General features: G+C 43.4%; 1 protein-coding gene across 2 annotated transcripts in view; it reads right to left on the bottom strand.

Annotated features, from left to right (window-relative positions):
• Positions 1–26,080, bottom strand: part of NSF (N-ethylmaleimide sensitive factor, vesicle fusing ATPase) — an 82,843-nt gene that overhangs the window by 33,955 nt on the left and 22,808 nt on the right. For both annotated transcript variants that reach the window (XM_087770104.1, XM_087770103.1), the window contains exons 5-9: positions 22,157–22,323; positions 20,873–20,980; positions 20,161–20,236; positions 14,927–15,082; positions 707–906 (exon numbers count right to left, since the gene is read on the bottom strand). In XM_087770104.1, coding sequence (XP_087626230.1) covers positions 707–906; positions 14,927–15,082; positions 20,161–20,236; positions 20,873–20,980; positions 22,157–22,323 — 707 coding nt within the window. The remainder of the gene's footprint in view (positions 1–706; positions 907–14,926; positions 15,083–20,160; positions 20,237–20,872; positions 20,981–22,156; positions 22,324–26,080) is intronic.

Genomic DNA, 26,080 nt, shown 5'->3' with positions numbered 1-26,080 from the left:
AGAGCCGGCTAAAGCAATGGATAAGAAAACAAGTTTGGAAAAAACAGAATCTTTATCTCAACTTCCAGATTCAAAGATCTATGGTCTCTAGTTTCGAGACACCATTCTCATCCATTAGTTTTCTGCTGAGAAAAATTAATGATCTATCGATTATAACACTTCAAGGATTATAATATACGTATGCTAATATGCCTGTAACCCAAAAACACGAAACCATGAAAGCTCATTTGAAATTCATCCTATGTTATGTGCCGCCTGTATTTAGTAGCAAAAATCCAAACAGATTAATTATGTCTCCCCCACGAATAAAGAGAAAAGAAAAAAAGAGAGCAAAATTTTTGCAGTCCTACTTTTCAGCACTCTCTGAGCGGGTGACATACCACGTAGTACAAAGCAGAGCAGGATGGGCCCTACTGTATTACTTTAAAATAACTCTGCGTGGAATTTAAACAGACTGTCCATCTTCAGCATAGCTAGCTAGAAGACCAGCTACCTTTTCAGGTTCCAAGATTCCTTTTTCAACTGACATTGTGTGAATCTGTAGAACACTAATATTCAGTGACTTGCAAGGAATAACTATAATCACAAGCTAAGCAGTGACTCAGTCTTTTAATGCAAGCAGCAATTTTCTGATTATAAACCTCCTTTCCGGTCATTCTTTAGGCACATTCATACTGACCATGCTATTTATCTATGTTTGCATTACCCTTCTTTGTTCTTCTTCTGCATCAGCAAACAGCTTGCGGATGTTGGCCTCAGATTCGCCCACATATTTATTGAGGATTTCTGGACCATTGACCACCTTTGGTTCTCTGGCATTCAGCATCTTGCCAATCTGTCTCGCCATAAGCGTTTTACCACAGCCTGGAGGTCCATACAAGAGAATGCCTTTCACATGCTTGCAGCCTAGAACAAGAGAGAAGAAGATTAGAAAGCAGCCTTACGATGGAAACGGCAACATAGTAAAGAGGGAATTGCTTTTACAGGGATCTGGCAGAGATGTGCATTAGCCTTAGCTCTGCTCGGTGCCTTTATCAGTGAAATTCAAACACAGAATTGCCAGGCTGCATCAGAGTCGTTCCAATGATCTGGCAACGGCCAGGAGGAATAACCCACAGAACAGCACAAACGCTCCCCCATGCATTAGGCGTGCTAAGTTAACAGCTCAGGACTGAAAGCCTGAATTATAACTTCTGGTTAGTAGCACAAAGCAACAGAGATCACTTGGTAAACATGTGAATAACATACTTGTCAGTTCAACAAAGCCCAAGAGTAGGCCCCAGGGATGCTGATCATCCCCAGGTAACGAGGGGCTGCAGATACTTTTATTTTTTTTTTTTTTTACATCGCCACACGCCCTGAACACCAAGCGAAGATGCACAAGCAATTTCGGACAAGCACGTACTGCAGCTGGTTCATTTCTCTCTTCTCCTAGAGGGACACACAGTGCCTACAAAGGTAGCCTTCCTTCACAGAAAAGCTTCAGCTGAGCTTAATTTTCAGGTACGTAAGGAAAATGAAGCACCAGACCCTCAGCCTTACTCAACTGACGGTGAGCTCCCAGTATAGACATCGATCAAACACATTAATTTGACTCTTGAAAGTGAGGAATATCATGTAATAATGCCTAACTTTTTATCCCTGTATTGGGCTGTAATGAGTCCCATGTCATACATCTAGTTCTGATTCCAAGTTTATAGGACAAATATTCAGAAAACCGAAAAAGGCTTCGAAGAACCGCTAGAACCATCAGCCCAAAAAGCTTGATCAGTAACTAGAAAGACCTGAAAAATTCTAATTTATTCGAATAACAGGACTTTGATCACTGTGCACAAGCACTGGCATTTAAATTCTCTCCCCTAGGCAAACGGAGGGCACAACGGACGCACGCTCATGCTGGACATGCCCCCCTCAGCAACGGGGACAAGTTTCCTAAGTGTGCACACAACTCCTGACAGAGGTTCCCAAGTGTGACCAGGAAAGGTTTCCCTGAAGGATTCGTGGAATTTTGGATACACAGCTTGTGAGCCCCGGACATATTTTATCACCTGTCTGAATATCCTTGTGCCTGAATATTTCATGCTCTGCCTTATACTATGCTAAGAGAGGTCATGGTACCAGCACATGTCTACGATGAAGTTCGATTTCTGTATTTAATGGGACTATCAGCACTTAGACAAGATCTAGCCAGGCAGAAAAAATAACTGCATCAAGACAAAACCTTTTTCCGGGGAGCAATCCGAAGGGGCTGGTGTTGGAAAACCCTGAAACAGGAGAGCAGAAATCGTGTATCAGCACCAAGTTTTAAACACTGAGCACCAGACTCAGGGAAAGCCAGGGTTTCATAGCAGAGGCATCTAACTACAAAAACAGTGAAGGAAAATAGAAGTTACCTAGAGAAAAGACACAGGAGCTATATACTGCCCAATGTAAAAGACATGTACAAGACAGATGGAGGGGCAGAGCGAGTTTGGATATTTTCTGGTCACAAAGTCGTAAGGAAATAGAAGAGAGAAATATATAACTTATTTTGTCTAGATCCTTGTATTTCCAGCAGACCTCCTTTTTCTATTTTCCAGTTGATATTGAAGACCAAAGAGTAAACACAAAACTACAAGTAAACAAATCTATTTTCAACATTTAGGACAGAGGAGGTACTTCGGTAATTTATTTCTTCCTACACAAGTTCAAGCACAATAAAAAGTCTTAGTTCCTTACTTTATCTCTTCACTTTGCCCACGGAAAAGAAAGACGTGCAGATAGCAAAACACTCAGCCTACATAGACTCGAGATGGCCTTATCACGTTTTAGACGATCTTGGCCACACAGCACCAACAACAAGTTGACAGACTCCTGCACCCACTGCCCTTCCTCTAGAGTAACAACTCATGTCGCCGTCATCCTCACTGCCAGACCGATGAGGGCATCCCAAGGAAGGAGACCTTCAGGAAGGCACCGTAACCCCTGTAGCCTATGGGAAAACAGCACATTTAGCATCTGCCTCGATAAAAGTCTCAACTTTGAACACGAGCGTTTAATCACAGAGGTAGGGAATTCAGTAGCACTTTCTCCTCTTGCTCCATCCGACTGCTGCACGAAATCCCTGCGTGTGTGCTCCAGACAAGAAGTGAGGAACAGAAGATATGTCTATATTTGAAGATAAAAAACCCCTATGTTTTGTTTCAAGAAAATTTATCTAAAACCTTAGAAATCTTGAAGTATTAATTGTTTGAGGTAAAAAGCAACACATTAATTAGTGGAAATTGTTCCATGCTGTACTTGACATTCATAACGCATTCATTTCATACCACATTCTTGCAATTTGACTTTAAGGATGCAAACCATCCAAAAAGAGTCCCACAGTGGTTAAGATACACATTAAAAGCAAAAACCAAAAAAGTAGCAAACTGATGGCACAGAGCTCAGACTGAGAGGACTCGAGTTCAGTTCCTACCATCATCCAAAGCTTAACGAGCTTCGGCACATCGAGTTATTTATCACGCACGTGGAATGACTCCCTCCTAGCTTCTGGCTTGTCTCAGCTACGTGGTAAGTCCACCCCACGCAACAGAGTCCTCACAGCTGCACAGACCTCACGGCAATGTTCGGCCTTTAAAGAACAAGTACTTTTCTCCTTTATTAACTTACTGATACTCAACTGTGACTTCATTTACTCCCGAATTTTATAGCGATAAACAATTCATTTCAACCTGAATAACTGCTCAATACAAAATAATGCCTATTATCCACACGCACTGCTCTCTCCCTCTTCCAGGTTGTTCATACACTGAACTGAAGTTTCAGGAGAACATTGCTATGAGGAGTGTCCGATCCCTACCAAAACCCTGGAGAGCAGTAGTGCTGCATTGAATAAGCACGGTAATAAAGCTGAAAGATTTTTCTGGGCTTCTCTGCAGATAAAAAAATTTACTACAAAAATCAAGAGATCTAGCTAAGAAGAATTCATTAGTCAACTCTCAGGCATCTACAAGTCAAAAACATCAACAACGTATACTGTCAGTGAAGACAAATTTCACGCAGGAACAAATGAGGCATAGATAAATTAAAAGCTATTCCTGTCAAATCAATGTCACGAAAGGTATTGTTAACGTGTTTCGTGGAGGAACATGATCACCTATGTAGCCAAACAGCACAAAGCAGAATTTCAATGATGAGTGATGCTTTGAAGGGAAATCCCAGGCGAAGTGATGCTCAGACAGCTCCGCTGTGCTCAAGCAAGAGAGGCTATCAAAAGGCTACCGGCAAGTCAGGGCACATGCACACAAACAGGCCTGGGAGCATCCTGAAAGAGGCAGGAAGATTGTACTGTAGAGTATCATTTTTCTTCAGTACACTTTCAAAAAAGAAACACGAAGAACAGTCTGGTCCTATTTTTTTTTTTTTTCCCTATTTTTCCTGCAGTTGACAACCTCTCTCCTCGAAGGAGGTACAACCTACTTATATCCACTAGAAGCTTCTCTTCTACAGCCCAAAAAACCTGAACTTCTTGAAAAGCCCAAATATCCCCCTCCCCTGCATGAGCTACCATAGCCTTAGCCAAGGGCTGAGGCTGTAACACCCTGCACCTGGAGTCTCCTCTCCCGTAGTGGGAGCATACGGAAAGCAAAAGGCAAAGCGGCATGGTTACAGCTGGATGACCCTGGGGAAACAAGGCAGCCTGTGGGCAAATTTGCTTAGAAAACCTCCTAGGATTTTCACCCTCTTCCTATTGAAACTTGCTTATCGTGAGAAAGCATCATCTCCTATCTAATAAATAAAAAAAAAAAGGACAGAAGCTATTGCAGGAAAAGAAGGAAAGACGACTGGTCACTGCTTCAGTCCTCAGCTGTCCTATGCCGTTAGCTACTCACCCCTCGAGCAAAAATACCAGCTCTGGGCCACAGGAGGTTCCCAGAGACACCCTGACAACTCCCAGACCTTCCCCAGGCAAGCTCAGCCACTGGCGGGTAGTTCACGCTGTCTTTAGCAGGTAACAACGCACGTGTGTTCGCCCACACCTGACCATCAAGGACGTTACTGGCCATCTGCTCCAAGACTTGGTTGCTACTGAATGGGCAACATTGAGAGCTGGGTCTTAGTCAGGTGGAAGAACATTCCTGAAAGCAAAGCAATTAGTTCCTCTTCAAATAAAATTGCCACGAGCTACGCCAGTAGAGATTTCCCTGTATAGCTATGTTCACCTGGCTAAAATTAAAGTTTTAAACACAAGCAGGACTTTATTAAAATAGACAGGTGATGACAAACTACAAACGTTAGGTCTCAAATCACAGCGGGATCCTATGCGCCACACAGGAATTTTGATTAAGTTTATCTCCCCTTTGCTGATTTCACCAACGCAGCCCAGATGTCAATACTATTATGAGAATCTTATAAACACAAATTATTAGCAGTGCAGACATCCCTGCCTCGTTAAGCTTACCATTAGGACTCCAAATCAAAGGCCATTCCTGTAACATGATACTTAATTGTGCAATTTAATGACATACAGTTAGAGGCTGAATAGGCACGTTAACAAGAACTAAAACGTAGCGATCTGGGAAACATTCTACACGAAACATTGGGAGAAAAAAAAAATCATAAAAACTGGTAAGAATGGGAGAGTTACTAGGGTTACCAAGAGCAGTCAAACACTATTTTGAACCAGAACATCGCTCACCCAAAGACAAGATAAAGTTTATTTGTTCAACTCTCACTGTTCACTTTCTTTGAAAGATCAGAAGAGATGTTTTAGGATAACAGGGATTTTCTACTTGGGAGTGTAATTCCCCTTTTAATTAAAATCAAAGCATTCTGGTGCGATTGTATCATTCCGATGCACATATCGGGACTCTGCATCGATAGCAAAGTACCGATCTGAATACACCAGGGAGAGATGCTTATCTTCGCACATTAATCTTCAAGCAGGTTAGAGAAAGAGCAGGGTTCCCAGACTTCACCTGCCACACAGACAGAATTTCCCCCAAAATGTAGTCGGGTGGAATTTCCCCCTCCTCTCGTCCTGTAAGCTCAGCGTTATTCCAGCCTACATCACCGCCTCCAGTTAATCTTCCTGTAGGATTTACGTGCTGCCGACAAGTAGCCAGACTGAAGTAACTTGTTTCTGCTTTTAATTCAAAGCTGAGACAGGCAAAGGGCTACAGCTGAAACAGAAGGCTTTTATTTTAAGTGGACTCTCAATAGCCAGTTTTCTTAATCTATCAAGTCATTTGCCACTGTGAAGAGAAGACAACCAAGTCAGTAAGTTCTTCCTAGATCTTTGAAAACAGCTTTCTCATCATATCTTGTTTGGCTGTGAGAAGTTTAACGCACGCAGAGGCAATAGCTAGATTTATGGCAATGGCAGGACATTTATCAATTTCTGATGGAATGTGATAAAAATGAAAATAAATCAGCTTTAGAGAAGCTTCCAACGGAGTGCCCTTGGCTACACAAACAAAATCACGACTCTCAGGAAAAGGGATTTTGGTAAGAATATATACAAAACAAACCAATCTTTAAAAGAAGTCGTCACTGCCGAAAAAAATGAGTAAAATGCCTCTGCCTCTTAACAGAGGAGCTACAAAAACGTAGCTAATGTAAGACATTACATTAAGTGCAGAGCTGTTGGGTGGACTGCTGACCACAGCAGCTGACGGTTACAATCATATTCCTCCTGGATGTTAATGGCCAGAAATCGCATCAGCATTTTCTACTTTTTTGGAATAAAGCTGGATCATTTCTGTCTACTTAGGAAGTCAACATGATGTCATTTGTAAATGCCTCGTGGAACACTTACCTGCGGAGCATTACAGAGTAAACACGTACCAACGTCACGGGGACACTGGGACGTCTCGAGGCCTGGTTTTCCAGCTAGAGAAAACCTGTGGTTGCCAAGCAGCGGTGATGAGGCCTGCTAACACCACAACTGCGGCCAAATGAAGCAAGAGCAAAAGTCCTCTCAGTATCTGGTGATGACCATGGCCATCAACACAGAAATGCAGAAATTCCTTGCAGCACGTTGGGTGTAAAGCCCCTTCCCTTCCTCCCAAGCCCACCATCTCTGACCTTCGCATTTCCACGTTCCTGTGGTGAAAGAGAGAACATTTTTCTTTCCTGGCCATGCAGACTTTTGAAGCCCTTTCTCATATCCCTCCCACTGGTCTCTCTCCAAGGCTGAAGATCTTCAAGTCAATTCACTCTGTGTACAGAAGCTTTTCTGATCCCACCATCCTGATGCCCTCCTCCGAAGTTTTTCCAGTTTTACTGCATCCTTTCTGATACAAAGACCAAGACCAAGACTGCATCCAGCAATTCAGTAAGTGAACAAATTACAGATTTACACCCTGGCATAATTATGGTTTATTTTGTGGGTTTTTATTTAATTCTTCTTAATAATTACCAAATCCAAGTAGGAATTGACTGACCCCTATTGCGCCTTTGAGCAATTGTTTTCGTAGATCTACTATAGCCCCAAAAGTTTGCTCAAGTGAAAAATCAGCACAGCCAGCATTTTACAAGCTGTGATTATCATTCACATCATTTTTCACTGATCCACATGAGGTTTCATTTGTTGTTTTATTGCTGAGTCACTCAGTCTTGGAAAGCCCTTCTGCAGAACCACAGAACAGTTGAGGTTGGAAGGGACCTCTGGAGATCATCTTGTCCAACCCTGCTGTGCAAAGCAGGTTCACCCAAAGCAGGTTGCCCAGTGCATCAGACACTCCTCCCAGTTTTGTGTCATCTGCAGACTTGCTAAGGGTGCGCTGCGTCCTGTCATCCAGGTCATTAACGAGGAGGTTAAACACCCCTGGAGACCAGCCTTCATATAGGCTTTGAGCTGCTGATCACAACTCTTCAGGCTCAGCAGCTGAGCAGTCCGCCGTGCTGCCCGCTTACCTAGTCCGTCTTCCATCAGTTTTTCTACAAGGCTGTTATGGGAGACAGTGTTGAGAGCCTTATTACATTGGAGATAAACATCCACAGCTCTCCCCTCATCCCATGAGCTAGTCATCTCATTGTGGAACGCTATCAGCTTGGTTAAACACAATTTCTGTTTCATAAATCAGCGCTGACCACTCCTGATCAACTTCTCATCCTTCGTGTGTCTGGAAATGGTCTCCATGATTAGTTGCTCCATCACCTTCCCAGAGACTGAGGGTGAGGTGGACAGGCCTGTAGTACCTGGCTTCTCCTGCTTGCCCTTCTTGGAGATGGGAGTGACGCTTGCTTTCTTCCAGTCCCCAGGAACTTCTCCTGATTGCAATCATCTTTCAAAGAGAATTGAGAGTGGCCTCACTCTGACATGGGCCAGCTTCCACAGCACTCATGGCTGCATCCACCAGACCCCAACTGCAGTTCAGTCTTCAGTTTAGATTCATTTCAACAGCTTCCTTTCCCAAGTCATTCATGAACACGCTGAACAGCAGAGAGCTCTGCGACTCTCCACCGCCACGAGTGTGGACCAGCTATTCCTACTGTTGTTCCCTCAACCATTCATCCAGCCACATGCGACCTCTCCTCACGTTATTAGCTTCTTCACTTCCTTCAAGTCTCTATAATATGGGGGATGCTTGGGTGGTCTGAAGTCAACCTCTATGGTTTTAAGAAGGTGAGGGAAAAGACAGATGTCAGAGACCTCCCAGCAGTCCTCTCCAAAGAAAGTCCACACCGGGGTCTTTTTAGATACGTGGAGGAAGAGTTAAGTGACCAGATTAAGCCTCACTGGCCACAGGGAACCATGCGCTTCAGAGCAAGGAGTGAACTTCATTTTACAATCCCATTAGGAGGAGGAGAAGACCCAGGATAGCATTGGTCCGCTTCTCCATAAAGATGAAAAGCTAACAACAGAAAATGCTAAGTTCAACCTGCTAAACACTTTTTTACATGAATGAAGACTTCATGTGTTATGTGGCAGCTAATATTAATATCAGTGACAAATGGGCAAGAGAGGAAATAGGAGCAGGAAAAGAAGAGACAGCCCACGAGAGTATTAGGTATTTGCAGATTACCTGGACGTGAACCTCACCCAAGAGCACTCAGAGAGGGTGAAATCATCTCAAAGTCACTGAGAGCTTGGACAGGGTGGGTGAGACACTGGGGAGAACAAAGTGAATGTCATCCATACTGTTATAAAGGGAAAAGGAAGGGAGCCATGGGGCTGGACTAATCCTTGAGAGATCCCTTTCAGCCTCAACCATATTCTGATTGTGTGGTATCGACGGATCACTAACTTAATTCCTGGAAAATTCTGGCACAATGTCTTTTTGAAGTAGGTAGAAGAAAACAAGGATACAAGAAATAGCCAAAAGGAATTTATTCAATCAGTCTGAAACAACTTCCCTCTAGGAAAGGGTAGGAGGTCACACACGGAGGGTTTGAGAAAACAAATAAAGCAATAGAGGGAGATTTAGACTTTCATAAAGATACAAACAGGCCTTATACATCTTCATCAACATGTAGGGAAAACACAAGCTGAATGAAGTTAAAGGTAGACAAGAAGTGGATGGGAAAAAAAAACCAAAACACAAATTTTAAAGCATAACGAGAAAGGATCCATCCCCGATTTACTGGTATGCGGTCCTTTTATTAATAGTCTGGAAGATGGAACAGAATGCACCTATTAAATCTGCACAGTACAATGCCAAGATCTACAAATACACTGACAGGCAGGATTAAATTCATTTAAAACCAATGCAATTTGATGCACAAGTTTCCACATTGGGGCAGGAATACTTAACTGCATGTTGCAAAACAAAAAAAAAAAAATCATCATATTGAGGCTTATAAACAGGCACATGCACCAAGGCACAGACAAAACCTGCCAACTGACCTGGAATAAATTAGCACCTCAGTTACCGTGCCCTGCTTTGGCCATCACACTTCTAAGCAGTGAGGAATGACCAAGGGAAGAGAAACAACGACGACTGGTGATCTGGAGGTTATGACTCTGAGAAATGGTTTAAGAGGCTGAGATCTAGCCTTCAGAACGCCGAAGAGAAACACAAACAGGCAAGTATGTAAACGCCTCGTCCAAAAACATAAAAGAAATAAGCAATCTATGATGAACTGCTGCAAGACTGAGAATTAACACTTGAAAAATTTTGACGGTAAAGATGTTCTGCGCAGTGGAACAGGCTGCCTTCAGAGGTTCTGGCAGTTCTGCCACCTCAGTTACATCTTGGACATGTCTGACACTGATTTTTCATTAAAATTATCCTATTTTAAGAACAGACTGCATGAGATCCTTTCCATTATTATTCTTCTCTTATAGTATCTGAGTACTTCAAGAACTTTAATGTATTAATTTTTAAGATACCTTAAAAGACAAGTCTCCACTTCACAGGCAGAATCCAAGAAAGAAAATAATATCTGAGTATCTGCTAATTTCAACATTCATCTTGTGTTTTGTGTTTTATATAGTGAGCTGTACTTAAAAAATACAGAGCACTGAAACCAATTGATCCCAAGAGGTCAGAGCACAAGTTAAGACAGTTACTAGGAAATAGAAATCACCTTGGAAAAGTCCGATTTAACCTAGTTATTGATGGTAACAGAAGAGGATGGGGAATTTGGGTTCTATTTCGATCTCGCAAAAGGAATGTGATCTGTAACACCAAATATTTCTATCCCTGTTATTAAACAGTAACAATGACATGTACATATGGAATCTGCTTTTTCAGCAGCTTCTACAACGACTGATGTGCCACATAAGTCATAAAAATCACTTCCCTGCTGAAAGTCAAGATTGTGTTGCAATGCATGGAGACACTAGAGTGTCCTTTAAAAAGAAAAACAAGAGTTCAGTACCAGCATTTTCTTTTCAGGTCTGACAAAACACTTTTCAGTTTTGTTGAAATTTACAGCTCCAGGCATCAAGTATCAAAAACTTTAGTCCAAATGGCTCAATATCTCTTGAAGCCGGGGGGGGGGGAAGAGAACAGCGTTACGATGAGTATTCCGCACTCTTAATGTTAGACAATGGCACAAACCATTGAATGAGCTGAATTTAAAGTCTTAGCAGCAAAAACAGCATTTAACATGGATGTGAAGAAAGGGCTTATCTGCAGGAACAGTTTAGAAAAATATAGTATTTAGCGAATAAAAGGAGAAGCTTTAGCTTGAGCAAGAGAATGCTTTGAACTGCAACAAAGAGTAACCAAAACCAGTCTGCAGTTCATCGTGAAGTTGCATAGCTTTACTGTGAGCTGGTGTCCTGGTTTCAGCGGGGACAGAGTTAATTTTCTTCCCAGTAGCTGGTACAGTGCTGGGTTTTGGATTTAGGATGAGAATAATGGTGATACCACACTGATGTGTTAGTTGTTGCTAAGTAGTGCTCACACCAGTCAAGGACTTTTCAGCTTCCCCTGCTCTGCCCGGTGCATGTGAAGCTGGGAGGGGCACAGCCGGGGGGCTGACCCAGGCTGGCCACAGGGCTATTCCATACCCTATGGCGTCATGCCCAGTATAGAAACTGGGGGGGGGGGAACTGGCCAGGAGGAGGGGACCGCTGCTCAGGGACTGGCTGGGCATTGGTTGGCAGGTGGTGAGCAATTGCATTGTGCATCACTTGCTTTGGATGTTATTATTACTACTACTATTTTACTTTATTTCAGTTATTAAACTTCCTATCTCAACCCACGAGTTTTCTCACCTTTTCCGACTCCCTCCCCCATCCCACCGGGGAGGAGGGAGCGAACGAGCGGCTGGGTGGTGCTTCGTTGCTGGCTGGGGTTAAACCACGACACTGGACGTCACAGAGATCTGGACAGGGCTCAAAAAGGAGGAGGATTCCCTAGAACACACGGCTTTTGTAGGGGCGTCCAGAAAGAAAGTGACTGCTATCTTACGTCCATCAGTGCCCTGCAAGTGTCAAGTTCCTCCCTTAGAAGTATCATTCCTACGACAGGGAGACCTCAGGGACAGCACTAAAAAGGAGTCTCCCTTTTGTTTCAAGACACTCCTCAGTCCTCCTCCAGATAAGGATTTATTTCCATTTGGCAGTCAAAAGATTATTAAGAGTCAAGCACTGGGTGAAAGATAACAGCATTGCCAATGTTCATAATGCTGAAGAATCTCCAGTAAATGACTGCGAAACTGTAGCCTTAAAAGCAATCAGCTTAAATTGATGAAGGTGCCATTGCGGTTCAAAAGTGACCTTACCTTGCCCACTGCCTTCCTCCTGCTGCCCCGGCGTTCCTGTAGCTACATCACGTCAAGCCAACCAGGAGCTGATCTAGCTGAGTGCTAACCCTATACGTTATTTTTTTTTTATTAGTAGTAGTATTTTGCTTCCAAGTGTATGAGCTCTTTACAGAGCCATACAAGCCCAAAGCTACCACAGCAGAGGTGGTAGATATGCGTACGGGAAAAGCGTGGGTAGGGAAAAGTAAATTGCCCCTTTCCAGGGCAGCAGGGAGCTATGGCAAGGTTTAATGACCAGCTGGAGTTGATCTAAGATTTCTTTTCTTGGATAAACCAAAGATTGTAACATCAGAGTAGTATTTACACCCTTGGATGATATGGTTAACTAACGTTGATTTATATGCTCCAAACCCAGAACATTCCTTGGAAGTTAGATAAACCACACGCAAATTGCAAGCAATTTTTGAAGGGTCTATACAGCCTCTATGTAGTTACGGGACAGAAATATTTATTGCATTTGGCATGGAAGTTGCAGTCTGCGAGCACTGGGCAAAAAACAGAAATGGGTAAGCACTAGAGCACCAGATAGCAAGCAAATTCTTTCTTTTCCTTTCCCAATAAATTATATACAAAGGTGAACAGCTGTCACACTGACATTTCAGATCTGAAATATAGTTACGAGCAAGTTATAACTAAGGCAAAGAAAATGAATGTCAGAAAGTTTTGTTTTTTCAAATTTCAGATAAGCTCTTTAGCCCTAGGGTTAATCAGAGAGCTAGAGAGCTCTGTTTGGAGTCTAACTTCTTACCAGAAAAATGTTTCTTTGTGTAGTATGTGTGTAAACACGCACAAGTAAGGGTATATGTATTTATATAAATAATATGGCACACCTTTAATTCATTGCCCAGGGTAATCAAAATACTAGTGGTCCTCCAGAGAATCTTTTTCTTCCTGTATTAAGCAACACCAATTAAGAAGAGGAACCATCTGAGCAGCACACCCTGCAAAGCAGCTCCACCACCTCACCCTGCAGTCAGCAAGGTTTCCGACCTTCTCCAGAGGTACCTCTTGGAGATGTAGATCTTCCACGGCAAAGTGAGCTGCTGCACATCGCTACCAAGGAGCGCCCAGCTGTCAGGTTAATTCAGCTCATGATAATACCAAGGGAATGGAGTCGTAGCCTGACACAGGACTGCCAGATTGCATGCAGCCAGGGAAGTTGAATAGGTGAAGCTATAGCCAAATGAAAACAAGCTCTAATTATCTCTAGTCTACTAACATATTTCTCATCAGTCCAGTGACACTGATGAGAATTCCCAAAGTCTAAATCTTTTACCATCACATACGGTCACAGCTAAGGACTCTGCACTGCAGCCATGAATATATACGATAGTTGCTTCAACAGGTAAAAATATTTCAAGGAAGGGATGCTGGTCCATCCAAAGGCCAGCTGTCAGCAACATTTCTGAACTGGACACACCAGAGTGTGTTTTCTTTCCATTGCCAACACCATTTCTCTCATTTCCTCTCTCTGCAGAGCAGCTAAACATTTAACAAATTTAAGCATTTGATATTCTCAAGCAGAGGCAGGGAAGTTATGACTTGCTCACAGCCGCAAAAACCCAGAGAACCAAGATCAGTCCCCAGAAGGCCTTGGCTACCGATCGATACGAAGTAAAAAGGCAGAAGAGAGAGTATCATACGCTAATTGGATTTAGCCTCCAGGGTTTCTTCAGTGTTCCTCCACAAGTGTTCAAATCACTAAGAAAAGACCCAGCGCACCTCACAGGGAAGTTTACTTTAACATTAATGCCACAAGCGCTGGAAACAGACGCAATTTACACAGCCACACACAAACAGGACGTATCCTCTGATGAAAACCCGTTTTGTAATCAAAATCCTGATTACTTCATTTGTAGGGAGAGGGAAGGTGGATCAAGAAATATAAACATACACAGAAATTACACAGCTACAGATTCCAAGTTTAAATATGAACCCACAGAGATTGTATTCAGAGAACGAGGACCAGCTATAACATCCCCAGCCACTTCATGTGACAAAATAAGATATCTGCAGCTGCATATGGCTTGCTAAAAATTAAAACCAGCACCATTTATCTGCCTGCCAGCACATGTTTACAAAGTAATGGGACTGCCTTTCCTTCCCCCAACCCCCCCAAAAAAATATATTTAGAATCTGTGCTTTTATTTCACAAACTCCAAGACACGCCACGGCCTGTGCATCCTCTCCAGCGTTTCAAATCTGACCAAGCACAGATCACACAAGATACTCTATTTATTGGGCTAACACACATGTGAGAAGGACATAGGTTTATAGCGCAACTGCCACAACAACAGGTACTTAATATATATGGCAGGATCATTAAGACAGAATTTCCTTTGACCTACATAGACAGCTCATTGCCAGTAAGTCAGGAACAGAGGCATTCAGTCTCACTGCTGTGAATAAATGAAGCATTCAAAGAATACAGAACATTTCAGTTCCAACAGAGAAGTATTGAGCTAAATCCTATATCTCACTCGTTCAGACATTTCACGTACAGCGCTGAGTATTCACGTTGTCTCTTTGTCCCTCCTCTCTAGCCAAGTAACAAGAGTCAGACAGACATTCGGGAGCAACAGAAGAAAAGGCTTTGTTAGTCTAGTAGATCCCTAAGCAACTGCTGCGTTATAGCATATAGGTTAATAGTTGATATCCAGTCTTTACAAACCAGAAATGGACCTGCATCCTGTACCCCAGCCATACTTCTCCGGATCACACTCACCCATTTGCTCCACAATTTCAGGTGGAAAAACTCGAGAAGCAAAAGCTCGTCGGAAAATATCTGAGAATTCTTTGTCAAGGCCCCCAATGCCCATTTTCTCAAAATTCCAGTCTGGGTTGATGATCGACTGGCGGTTCTCCTTGGTCTTTGATTTACCTGAAAAAAAAAAAAAAGAAATCATTTCAAACATGTAGCACAGCAGAATTACAGCAAATAGAAGTACAAACACCAGAACAGTTCCACCAAGTCAGACCCACGCCCAGCTAACTCGATGTTCGGTTTCAAACATTAGCCAGGAGGACACACTGTGACAACGATGCAAGGGCAGTCAGAGACTCAGCTTACTTTAGTGAACTATTTTCCCACTCTTCCAACCATCCTGTTCAGGGATTTTTTGAGCCAGGTGTTGCTCCTATGTATTTAAGAATCCACAGTAGATTTCTCTGCCACAAATCTGCCAAGGTCCCCTTGGACCCACGTAAACTCAGTACCCAGATTGCCCTACAGCATCCACCTCACCGTGTCTGCTACTGCCTGCACAACCAAACACCTCCTTTCCTGTGCCTGAGCCAGCTCCTGCCAGCTTCATTTCACGTTCCCCAAGTCCTATATCTGAAGAGACAACGAATAGTATCCGTACCCACTTTCTTTCAGGCTACCTGGGCTGGTATTAGGCTTGTCCTGTATCCTCCTCAGCCGAGCCTTTTCCAGGCAGAGCAGTCCGCGCTTGTTCTTCCTTCCTTCCTTCCACCGCAGCTGCTCCGCACTTGAGCACCCCTGTTCTCCTCTCACCCTTCGCTGTCGCTACTACATCCTTCGAGAGACGGGCAGCCTAGAACCGCATGCACTGCCGTTTGTTTGTATCTTAAATACAGGTACAAAATTATGCTCCGCTTCATTCCTATTCCTTTATTAATAATGTGTAACAATTCTTAACAACCATGTTTGACAATTCTTAACAGGGCTCAGGCTGCTACCGAGCAAGGGTCCAGCATTTCCTTCGACCTGTCATACCTGGGATCTTGGCCCAAAACAGCAACCATTTTTGACCCAAGTTAGAAGTGTTCTTCCTCCCACGCATCACTTTCTGTTTATTTATATTGAATTTCCTCTGCCATTTTATTTCTTAGTCACTGAGCTCCGTAAGAGCAAGTTTTGCCACCTCATTACTCAGCCTTTTTTCCAGTTTATTCAATAATTATAACGAAAAGCAAAGGCCCCAGCAGAGATTCATGCCGAACTCTACTGGCACTGGTTATTTACTTCTACCCTTTCATCACTCATCTACTCATGCAAGGACCTCTTACAGATCTCTGTTTAGTTTCTTTTTAAAGAACCTCTGATAAGGAACTTTGCTGGAAGAGCTCTGAACAACAAGCAGCCCATGTCAGCCCTCACCCCCGTGCTTTTGGATTCCTGTAACTCCAGTGGGATCACGAAGTAGGACTGCCCTTACAGAAGACAGGCTGACCCTTCCCGCTGTATCACCTCTATACAGGTGCCCACTGATTTGACTCTTTATTATAGTTTCTGTTGATTTTTTCTGTACAGATTTCAGGTTCAAAGATCTGTAGCTCTCCAGACCTCCTCTGGAATCCTTTTAAAAACAGACAGCACGTTCGCCATCTTCCAGTCCTCAGATCGCAGAGCAATTTTAAGCAAGGTTACACAAAACAATTACGAGGTCAGCCAGTTCCTTTACAACTCAGAAGAATAAAAGCCAGTCTTGGCAAACCACCACCGTTCATTTTGTCTGTTTGTTCCATAACCTCTTCTAGAGCTACTTCAAGTTCAGCCAGATCCCTTAAGCACCGGTTTTGTAGTCTCCACGCAACGGTGTAACCGCCCTCCTTTCCCTTTTGTTGACAAACCACACGAGCTTTAGTCTTACAGAGCTCCTTACTCCCTTTTCAGAGACGCTTTAAAGTACTCAGGGCACTTAGGAGGCAGACAATAAGCACAAATGCTCCTATAAGAACACGGTGGAGATGCCGTCAAATCCATACAGTCTCACCTTGAGTTTATTCGAGGGCATTTAAAAACAAGCACTGACACCCTTAGCGGTTAGATCAACGCTTCCAAATGGCTTTCAGCAACATCACTTAGCTTAGCTACCAGAGAAGCCAACAGCAATATAAAAACCCAGGGAGAGAGCAAAGACTGAGGATTATCCTTAATTCATGCAGAAATTAGATGTCTTCTGTTTTCTTAGATTTACACGGTGCTTTACAGGATTGACCCTGGGGACCATTATCTCCCCGAAAAAGCCAGTCCTGGCAAACTGCAACTGTGCATTTTGCGGATTTGTTCCATAACCTCTTCTAGAGATACTTCAAGTTGAGCCAGATAACGAGTTAGCATCTACAAGTCCAGGAAATACACCAAATAAAAGTTCTGTGTTAGCTGAATTAGACTGCTATTAATCTTGGTCTAAACACAGCTGGAATCAATCCTTCAATTGCAAGAGCAGCAAAATAAACAAACAAGAACGTGCCTCTAACTAACACGTTAGGGACAACACGGTAGAGCGTATAACGTATAGCACTAACACATAGTACCACGCAGGGCAGCAGCGAGCATTGGATTCACCGATTCCTGTGTATTTATTACCTTATTGCTCCACTACAGTTTTTAGATCAGACCGCTCAGCCAGGGATGTTCCTCCTCCCGTAGAGCTTAGCCTATACCCCCCCCTTCTGGCTGCATCCCATCACAAAATTCTCACAGCCTGAATTAAAACATCATCCATTGGGTTTATAACGCATGGTTTTATGCTAAGTAGAAGAAATAGAATTGGCGCTTTTTTTTTAATGATCACAATTCTTTTCTATTGAAAAAAAATAAAGGCCCTTTATTGAAGGCAGTGCTCAGTGACACTTACTTTAATCTCCTCTCTCAGAGTTTAATTATTCACAACTTTACAATTCTCCAGAGACTAACAAAGCACATTAAGTAGCTCTGCCTCAGATCAATGAGGAGATTAAATAAAGCACCAATCTGACAGAAGCAAATTGAGGCATAAGCAACTCTTTTGTCTTGTCTGCAGGCAATGAAACTGAATCACGGTGAAGGATTCCTGCTTCCAATCAATCAGCGCTCCCACAGGACCGCTCTTCACACCTGTACATGCTAGGATGGAGATCGCAGGTCACTGTATGGCTCTGAATATTACCCAAGTCAGATACCACTGCTTGCTCTGATGCAATAAATTGAATTATGTTAATATTCACCTCAAGCTGCCCTATCAAAACACAGTAAAAACAAAACGGGCTGTAATTGTGTAATCACAGGTATGAATTAATTGCCCATGCAAACTTCATTCGGTGCTCTTAAAACCTGTATCCTTGTTAAGATGCTTAATTACAGTCATCTACAATTCAGCCCACGGACCTCTGGTGGGCTGTTTTTCAGTACAACGACTGGCTGTACTTTCAGATAAAAACGTCCATGTAAGACGCAAGGTCTGTGGTTACACAACAGCCTCGTGTCTCCCCATTTTTTGGAGCGACTGCAGCACGTGAAGCAGACAACTGCAGAACATGAAGTCACAGCCTCACATTTGAGGGAAGATGGCACCTCAGGGCAGCATCAAAACTCAGCCTCCGCCACAAGCTCCTGCAATACTGTGTAAGTTGAATTCTACCTTGCCAAGTGGCTGCTACCCTCATATGTTTTATTTCTGTACCAAATACTTAATGTACTGAGCATTCGCAGTCAAGCAGAGCTGTGCTTTGAAGCCTACTGCAAAAATAATAAGTATTAAAACTCAACTGAGTGCTCATCTGAGCTGGCCAGGTTCACCGAACCCCGCTCACAGCAGCCTTCCCCTGCCACTTCTTATCTGTGGAAGGGCAGCAGCAAAAGCAGTTTTCTTAGCTCACAGACTCCAGGAAGAGGGAACAAAATAGGAAAGGAAAATGGGGGGGGGGGGGGGGGAATTAGAGTGTCTGTTCAAGTACAGGACTTGAATCACACCCAGAAAAGAACGCCTAGAGCCATATTACCAGCAATGGAGGTATTTGCAGCTGTAGGCTTGCTGAGTATCGTCCACTCGTTACACTGATAAGAAAAGGCACAGCCAGACTACCAGAGTGCACATCTATTCTGTGGAACAGCCACCGTGGTCCCAGGGCACACCCAAAGCCACCCGCAGGGAAGGGGCCCTCACTGCCCACTTTGTGGTCCAGGTCCCCATCATCAAGCTGGTGGCTCTATGGGAGCACACCAGATTCCTCCCTAGCCCAACACCAGTTTCCTTCTAACTGCATGTGTGGAAGAAACATCAATTATTCCCTGATTCACAGTTCATAGTTTTGTTAATAATCTTGCTGCGTACACAGTTAATACAAACACACAGCAAACCTGCTGTGCTGTATCTCGCAGCTGCCATCGGTTTCTGAAGAGCAGGACTTTCAGAAGTCAAGAAAATTGAAATGTTCTTCAGAAGTCATCCTCTCTCCTTGTAGAAGAGACCTCATTAGAGATGGGATTTTCAGAAGTTTTGCACTCACTTTGAAATTTTGGCTACACATTCAAAAAAGTTCTCAATTTCCCATTTCCCTTCTGGTTTAATTATATTCAATTAAAGAGGTGTTGGCTTGTTAGTGTCCCTGAAAATATCATTCTCTGATGTTTAAAGAATTAAAATATTTCAACTACTTGCTGACTTTTGCTGAAGCCACTGTTCCATGGTGCCTTTCTAATCGAGGCCTAGCAGGCCACAGTGCCTAGGTTAACTTCTCTACTCATCTAACTCGATTTGCTATTGTCACAATCTCTCCAAGTCACACTCACCTTTTCGCCCCCTATCTCTGTCTCTGTATATTTTAGATACATCGTGGTGATAAGCATGGTATAGAGACCCACAGAACTGCTCCAGTACATCGGTCAGTTGTGGAGCTTCATACTAGGAGGACAGTGACTTTAACAGAGCCCCTGTTTAGAAGCAGCGAAGTCTGCTGGAGGGATGGAGTCTTCTCAGTGCAGCAGTTTTCAAGGGAGTCCTGAACATCTACAAACTGCTTTCTAACGGGTGGGGCAGGTTCCTAAGGGATCAAATCCAGTCATCTGCTAGTTTAAACAGATACCTGGGAGACATTTTGAGATGCAGTTTTCAATGGATTAGGTCAACCGATGTAACCAGAAGAACAAACTTGGAGGCACACAAGTCTCTGAGTCCTGAAAAAAAGCAAACTTCAAGCATTATTTCTCTCTTTGGACACAGTGGCACTTACCGATCAGATTGAGAGAGGAGTTCTCAGCTTTTTCAAAGGCCACTTGACTGTTTCCAAGAACCAAACCAACCTCAATCTGCAAAAGGGAGGGAAACAAATAATTACATTAAGCCATAAGGCTCAACGTCAGATTGGTCCTTAGGTATCTCCAAGCACATCTCGGAAGGCAAGAAACAGCAGCAAAAGCTCCACTATAAAAGTCATTGGGAAGAACATGAAATACCAACACCTCCTCTAAAACTAACATCATTGAATGCAGAAGCTCATCAGGTATAATAAATTGGCTTTTTAAAGTTATTTGTTTAGTTCAAAATCAACTATTTTATTTCAGCAAGATCTAGCAGGTAAAGAAGAAAATAAAATCATGTCTTTTCTACAGAAGGAAAAATCAAAACTGGGCATATCTGGAAGACAAAAAGGCTCAAGAGAGGATGTTTTCATGAATTAGTACATAGAAACCAAAAGATATTCTTTGTATCTTCCCCAGCTCTGCACTTTAGTGGGTGCAACTCTAAGCAACCAGCTACACAAGCACAGGATTAAACTGAAAACAACGCTCCTTATCTTCTCTGAGGCAAAATACGCAGCCAGATGAAACAAACATACAACTTCTCCAAATGCAAGCAACCTAATTCCTCCTTGTAACAAGACCTGATCAGCACTTGAATCTCTGCAGTCCCTAGGGAATGAACCTGAATTCCTGTGAGCCTACCTTCTGCTTTTTGCTTGCTCCAGACTCTCCTTTGAGAATGCTGGGGTCCATGGCTTCCATGTCCTTTACCAACAGGCCAAAAAGTTTGTCATTAAAGCTGAACACAAGCTGTGGAAAGAAAAAACAGAAGGGGATTTTAACTCACTAAAAAACTAAAAAGGATTTTGACAAGGCTACTAAGATTTGAAGGGAAAGAGGACTGAGGACTAAGTTTATCACCCAACAAATTCCATGTAGTTTTTCTCCTGTAAAGGTCTGGTGTACTGAACATGTCCTTTTCATGTCCAATACTTAAGGGTAACAGATCAAAAGTAGCAGAACATGAAGCCAACTGGAAAAATTCAAAGAAAAATTCTCCTTCCAAGAAAAGCTTCTCTCTCCCACCCTTTTCTCCCCAGCTAAATGCTCTATGTCATCTGACATTTTCCTCTCAATTTAAATATTGGTTTTAGGCAAGGCGAACAATTTAGCTCAAACCTTTTCCATCTTTCATATTTCAGTTTGACAAGGATATCTCAAAAATAGTGCTACAGAAGTGAAAGACAGAATGAATACTACTAGAAGTAGAGTCCATCCCATAGAAAAGCAGGCTGTTTCTGCGCAATTCCTTTCCTCCAAGATTACATTTGCAACTGGCTGAAGATTCAGACCCTGCAAGTTGTAAACTACTATGAGAGACAGACCTCAGCCTGTCCTGAGAACATGGCAAACCAGAGGCTATCGCAGATGTTCACGGGGCAGAAGCCCATCTCCTGCAGAGCTGAGAAGGCTCAATTATAGGGACAGCAGCTTTCAGAAGTCCCCAAGTCAAATGCTTCATACCTATTTTACTACTGGAGTCTGCAGAGTAGCAATAAATGTTACAATAAAATACACTGCACTTGAAAGGTGCTACTGAGAATTAAACCGGTGTTCATTTTGATCTTACATAGAAGGAAGACAAAAGTTACTTCTCAAAAGGTTCCAGGAGCTGCCATGCTTATATCCAACCAGGCCACAACGGAGAGAGAACCCAGTTCTCTCAAGCCTTTGGGTTTTCCTTCACAAAGACGGATTTCTTTAGATAAGGAAAAGGCAGATTTTAAACCACTCTGCTCACGCTCTCAGTGAAAGTCACGAGGGTCCACCTTTTCATAAAGAAACTGTGCACAATTTCTGCCCATTAGCTGTCCCTTGCAGCAGTCAGTACCTAGGCATTCCTCAGTATCTTACATCACTGCAGTGCAAGCATGCGCAAGTTACTTAAGAACATTTTAGCTTTAAAAACCAAAACCAAACCCACACCTGCTGGCCTACTGAGAAGGCCTGGCTGTTGAACTGCTGGATGAATTCAGCAGCCATCTTGTCTGTGTCGTAGGGGTTGGAGTCAATGTTCTTCTTCTGTAGAAAATCTATCTCAATTGTCATTGTGCCAATACACTGCTTAGCCTTGTCGAAAGTGTATAAGGAAACTGTTGAAAAGAAAAAAAGAAACAGCACATTTCAGAACAGCAAGGTTCCCCCACAATATATTAAACATACTATAAGTTTGGCAATACATCTTCTTCCATTCAGAATGAGTACTTAATAAAATTGAATATATTATTTCTGATAGAGACCCTTAATTCTCTTACATCCATATTCCACTACAAGATCAAAGATACAGCAAATGTATCTCCACTGAAAATCCCCGCATTTCTTTAAAAACTCTAAGAGTCTCCTTTAAAACAGCTCAAACACCATACAGGCTTTGGGGGATGAGGACAACGAAAGCAAATTCACACATGCTGTAGTACCACGACTGCTACACCTACGTCTAAGGGTTTGCAGGACATGTCTTCAGAAAGCCCAAAAGCAAGCATTAAGAGTAGTCTTGCCCAAAAAAGCAGTGACAAGAGGTCAGAACTGGTTTTCTATAGCAACAGATCGACTAGCTCTTCTCCACATTAGGTAGCAGAAAGTTAGACCACCTGCAAATTCAAGCGCAGCAATATAATCTATCAGGCTTCTACAGCCCACAACGAAGCATCAACTACCCTTCGTCTCTGACACAGAGCAAATAGCCCCTACCCCAGGGGTGCACTTGGGCCTATCCTAACACGCCCCAGGTTACCTTCAGTAATGCAGAATCAATTGAACGGCCCTTGAAAGGGGGCAGAAAGCAAAGTGGCGTGGAAGGTACTTCACAGTCATTGCCAACCGCACCTAATCCCCACAGGTCCCACGTTACGCCATGTCAAAAACAAGAGGCCGCTTAGGGCTGTCGCTGCTGGAGGAAAGAGGATACAAAGGAAAGAAAAGCATGGTCCACAACGTCAGGGATACTGCCTCCACACAGCTGATCAGAAGGACAGGATCCCACAAAGCAGAGCGCCCTAATGATTTACAAACCAGACTGCAGCGAAGGACAGAAGCAGATGTTTCTCCAGAAGACTGAGGAACATTACAGGTTTGCTTTGAATCTAGAAGAAAGTCTCATCTGATACAGAAGTCACAACCAAGGATAAAGCAGCAGGAGGTGAATAAGGGAAATGTACTTCACACATAACCTACTGTTTCCTATCAAGCCTCTGAGCAACAGAATGGTTCCAGAATAAACCTGCAGGCTCCTGGGAAGATGTGACGCCAAAACAAGCACCCAGCATGCTAGGATACATGATTCATTCAAGTTAAGAGAATACAGAGAGCCTGCCTCTTACTTAAGTTGTTACCAGAAGACACACAGGTCATCACAGCACGCACATTTAGCGTCCTTCCTGGTATAAGAATAGAGTACCTAGAAATGAGCTGTCAAAGAAAGGTCTTCCAGGAAATAGGGATAAAGATGAAACACTAAACCACTTCCTGAATTGAGGTGTATCTACTGTATCAACTAGTCCTTTCAAAAAGGGGTATGGCGGCAGGGTTATCGCATAAGCCACGGCTAATGAAGGACGGACTTTGGTCCTGCAAGGGCACAACAGTTGTTCTTACCTTGCAGGTCACTTCAGGGCAGTTATTTCCTTTTACTTGCCTGTCTCAGGGCTTTGTCAAACGCTTCCAGAAAGAATATCAGTCCCTGGATCTGGTCACATCACAGAACCGAGGTGTCAACTGAACACAAGTAGTCCTTACATCAAGGACTGAATGCTGGGGTGTCTGGTACAGAGGAGGACAGTAACGCACCACGAGGGGCGCAGCCCAGTAAGCAATGTACAGCGCCAGCTTCAAGAGCCTTTAACGTCCTAGAAACAGAGAGGCAGGCTGAGAAGGCAGCAGCGACCGCCGGCGCTGAGGCGGCAGCTGAGGCAGTCAGCCCCGCGTGTGCACCTCCAGCCGTAACACGGCAGCTGATGAAGCTGAACCGCACCCAAGGCAAGACAGCCACTTCCACTCAAGGCACTCAACCTTTCCACAAAGGCAAACCTGCCAGATTCATTCACCTGGAAAGCCTTTGCCATAGCGTTAGCGGCTCAGCGGGACTCAGCTTCACTGTACCACTAAGGGGTGGACTACATTGAAAACGGACATTTAAAGCATAGTTTTCACATTATCAGGGGAACAAGACAAAGAGAGCGCCCTGGTAAATCACTAGTTTTATGAATACTTCTCTCTACCTGCAGAATAGCTTTACAAATCCTTTATACTCAGCAGGGAGTCATATGACATTTAGTCACTCTGCATAAAATTACTGCATTATTTTTCTTAATACATGCTCCCACATAGTTGGTAAGTTTATAGCAAGGTCTAGTACAAGTACAATCACAAATCTGCTCTAACAGCTAATGGTGCTGAATATTAGTGTTTCTTTCCCCAAATAACTTTAGTACTAAAAAGCATTTATCTGTAAGCCAGCTGGCACATGTTACTGATCAGCAACCAAACAAGGGTGAGAAACAAATTAATTTACGGGTCTCCCCCCTCATCACAGGTTATTCCTCAGTTTAAAAAACAAGACAAAACCAGCTAGCAAAAAGAAATGGTTTCCAAGCAAGATCTGGGAGGCATCTAGTTGTGTAGAAAGGCAAACAGACCCACTCCAGCTTGTCACGACAAGAGATCCACAAAGACATCAGACTTCACTCTCGACTACTGATCCATGCCCATGGACTTGCTGAGACCAAAGGAGCTGGGAAAACAAAGAGCCAAGGAGTGAGTTTTCCTAAGAGAACCTCACATCCAAACCTGTATCACTTCTCAGACTAGGGCCTCCTCACTTTTTGACACAAGATGCAGTCATCAGCTCTGCCCGCAATCCTCAAGTGAGAGGAGAATTCCCCGGAATCACTGTAAACACCTCAAACGGCAGAACAGCGGCCTAATGAACAGATCGCTCCACATCCACGACCCTGAGCCAGCCAACCATGAGAACAGGCTTCATCACAATCACCTTGTCAAAGAAAAGGATGAGATGGCTGCCCCCAGGAGCACATGGGTAATTCCTGATGGTCAAAAGAACAGACATGATCCATCACCTTGATAGGCTGTTCCAAAGAACATGGGGACCCTCCTAGAACAACAGCTGCTGCCAGGAGTTTGGTCAACACTCCAGAAGCTGCAGACAGACCAAAGAGCAACACCTATAACCAACAGTGACACCAGTCGTTCATAAACCAGAGGTAACGGTGACAGACAGCATGAATAAACGAAAGATAGAGCATGCAAGCTGAGAGACACAAATCAGCCCCCTCTTTGAACACTGGCAAAGGCTCATCAGGCTCAATTGAGGCTTGAAATTGGAATACAGATCTTCAGTTTGTACAAGCTCGAGATGGCATCCCTTTCCTTTCATTACACTGCAGAATATTCTAGTCAGTTATTGGTGAAAACATCAGTGCTACTCACAAAGCTCAGGACTCCAGCTATCCAGAGCACACTGCTGCCTTTTGGCGGCAATTAGCACTAAAACTCCCTGTTCTCAGTACTCAAGTTTAGACGCCAAGAATATTCTCAATGACAACAGATTTTTTCTGTTAGCTGACAAGTGTTCTCCAAAGCCACAAGAACAGACTGTCTAGGACACGTTAAACGTTCACACCTGCATGCGGACACTGATGTCCCACACAGAGCTATACTGATGCACTGGCAGACGTCTGAAAAGAACGGTCAAAATAGTCCTCCAGGCTTTGAAAATGTTCAGAGACGGAAAGCCTGCAGATATGAGAGCAACTCCCTTTGAGGGTCTCACATTACCTGAAGAAGGGCTGAAGATCTGAAACTTTCCAATTCAGTTTCATTTCAGTATGGAAA

The sequence above is a fragment of the Nipponia nippon genome, unplaced genomic scaffold (genome assembly GCF_047370975.1).
Source record: "Nipponia nippon isolate SJK-2023a ecotype South Korea unplaced genomic scaffold, ASM4737097v1 scaffold_32, whole genome shotgun sequence".
Classification (NCBI taxonomy): Eukaryota; Metazoa; Chordata; class Aves; order Pelecaniformes; family Threskiornithidae; genus Nipponia; species Nipponia nippon.
Note: the sequence above shows the minus strand (reverse complement) of the source record. Positions and strands in the feature narration are given on the sequence as shown.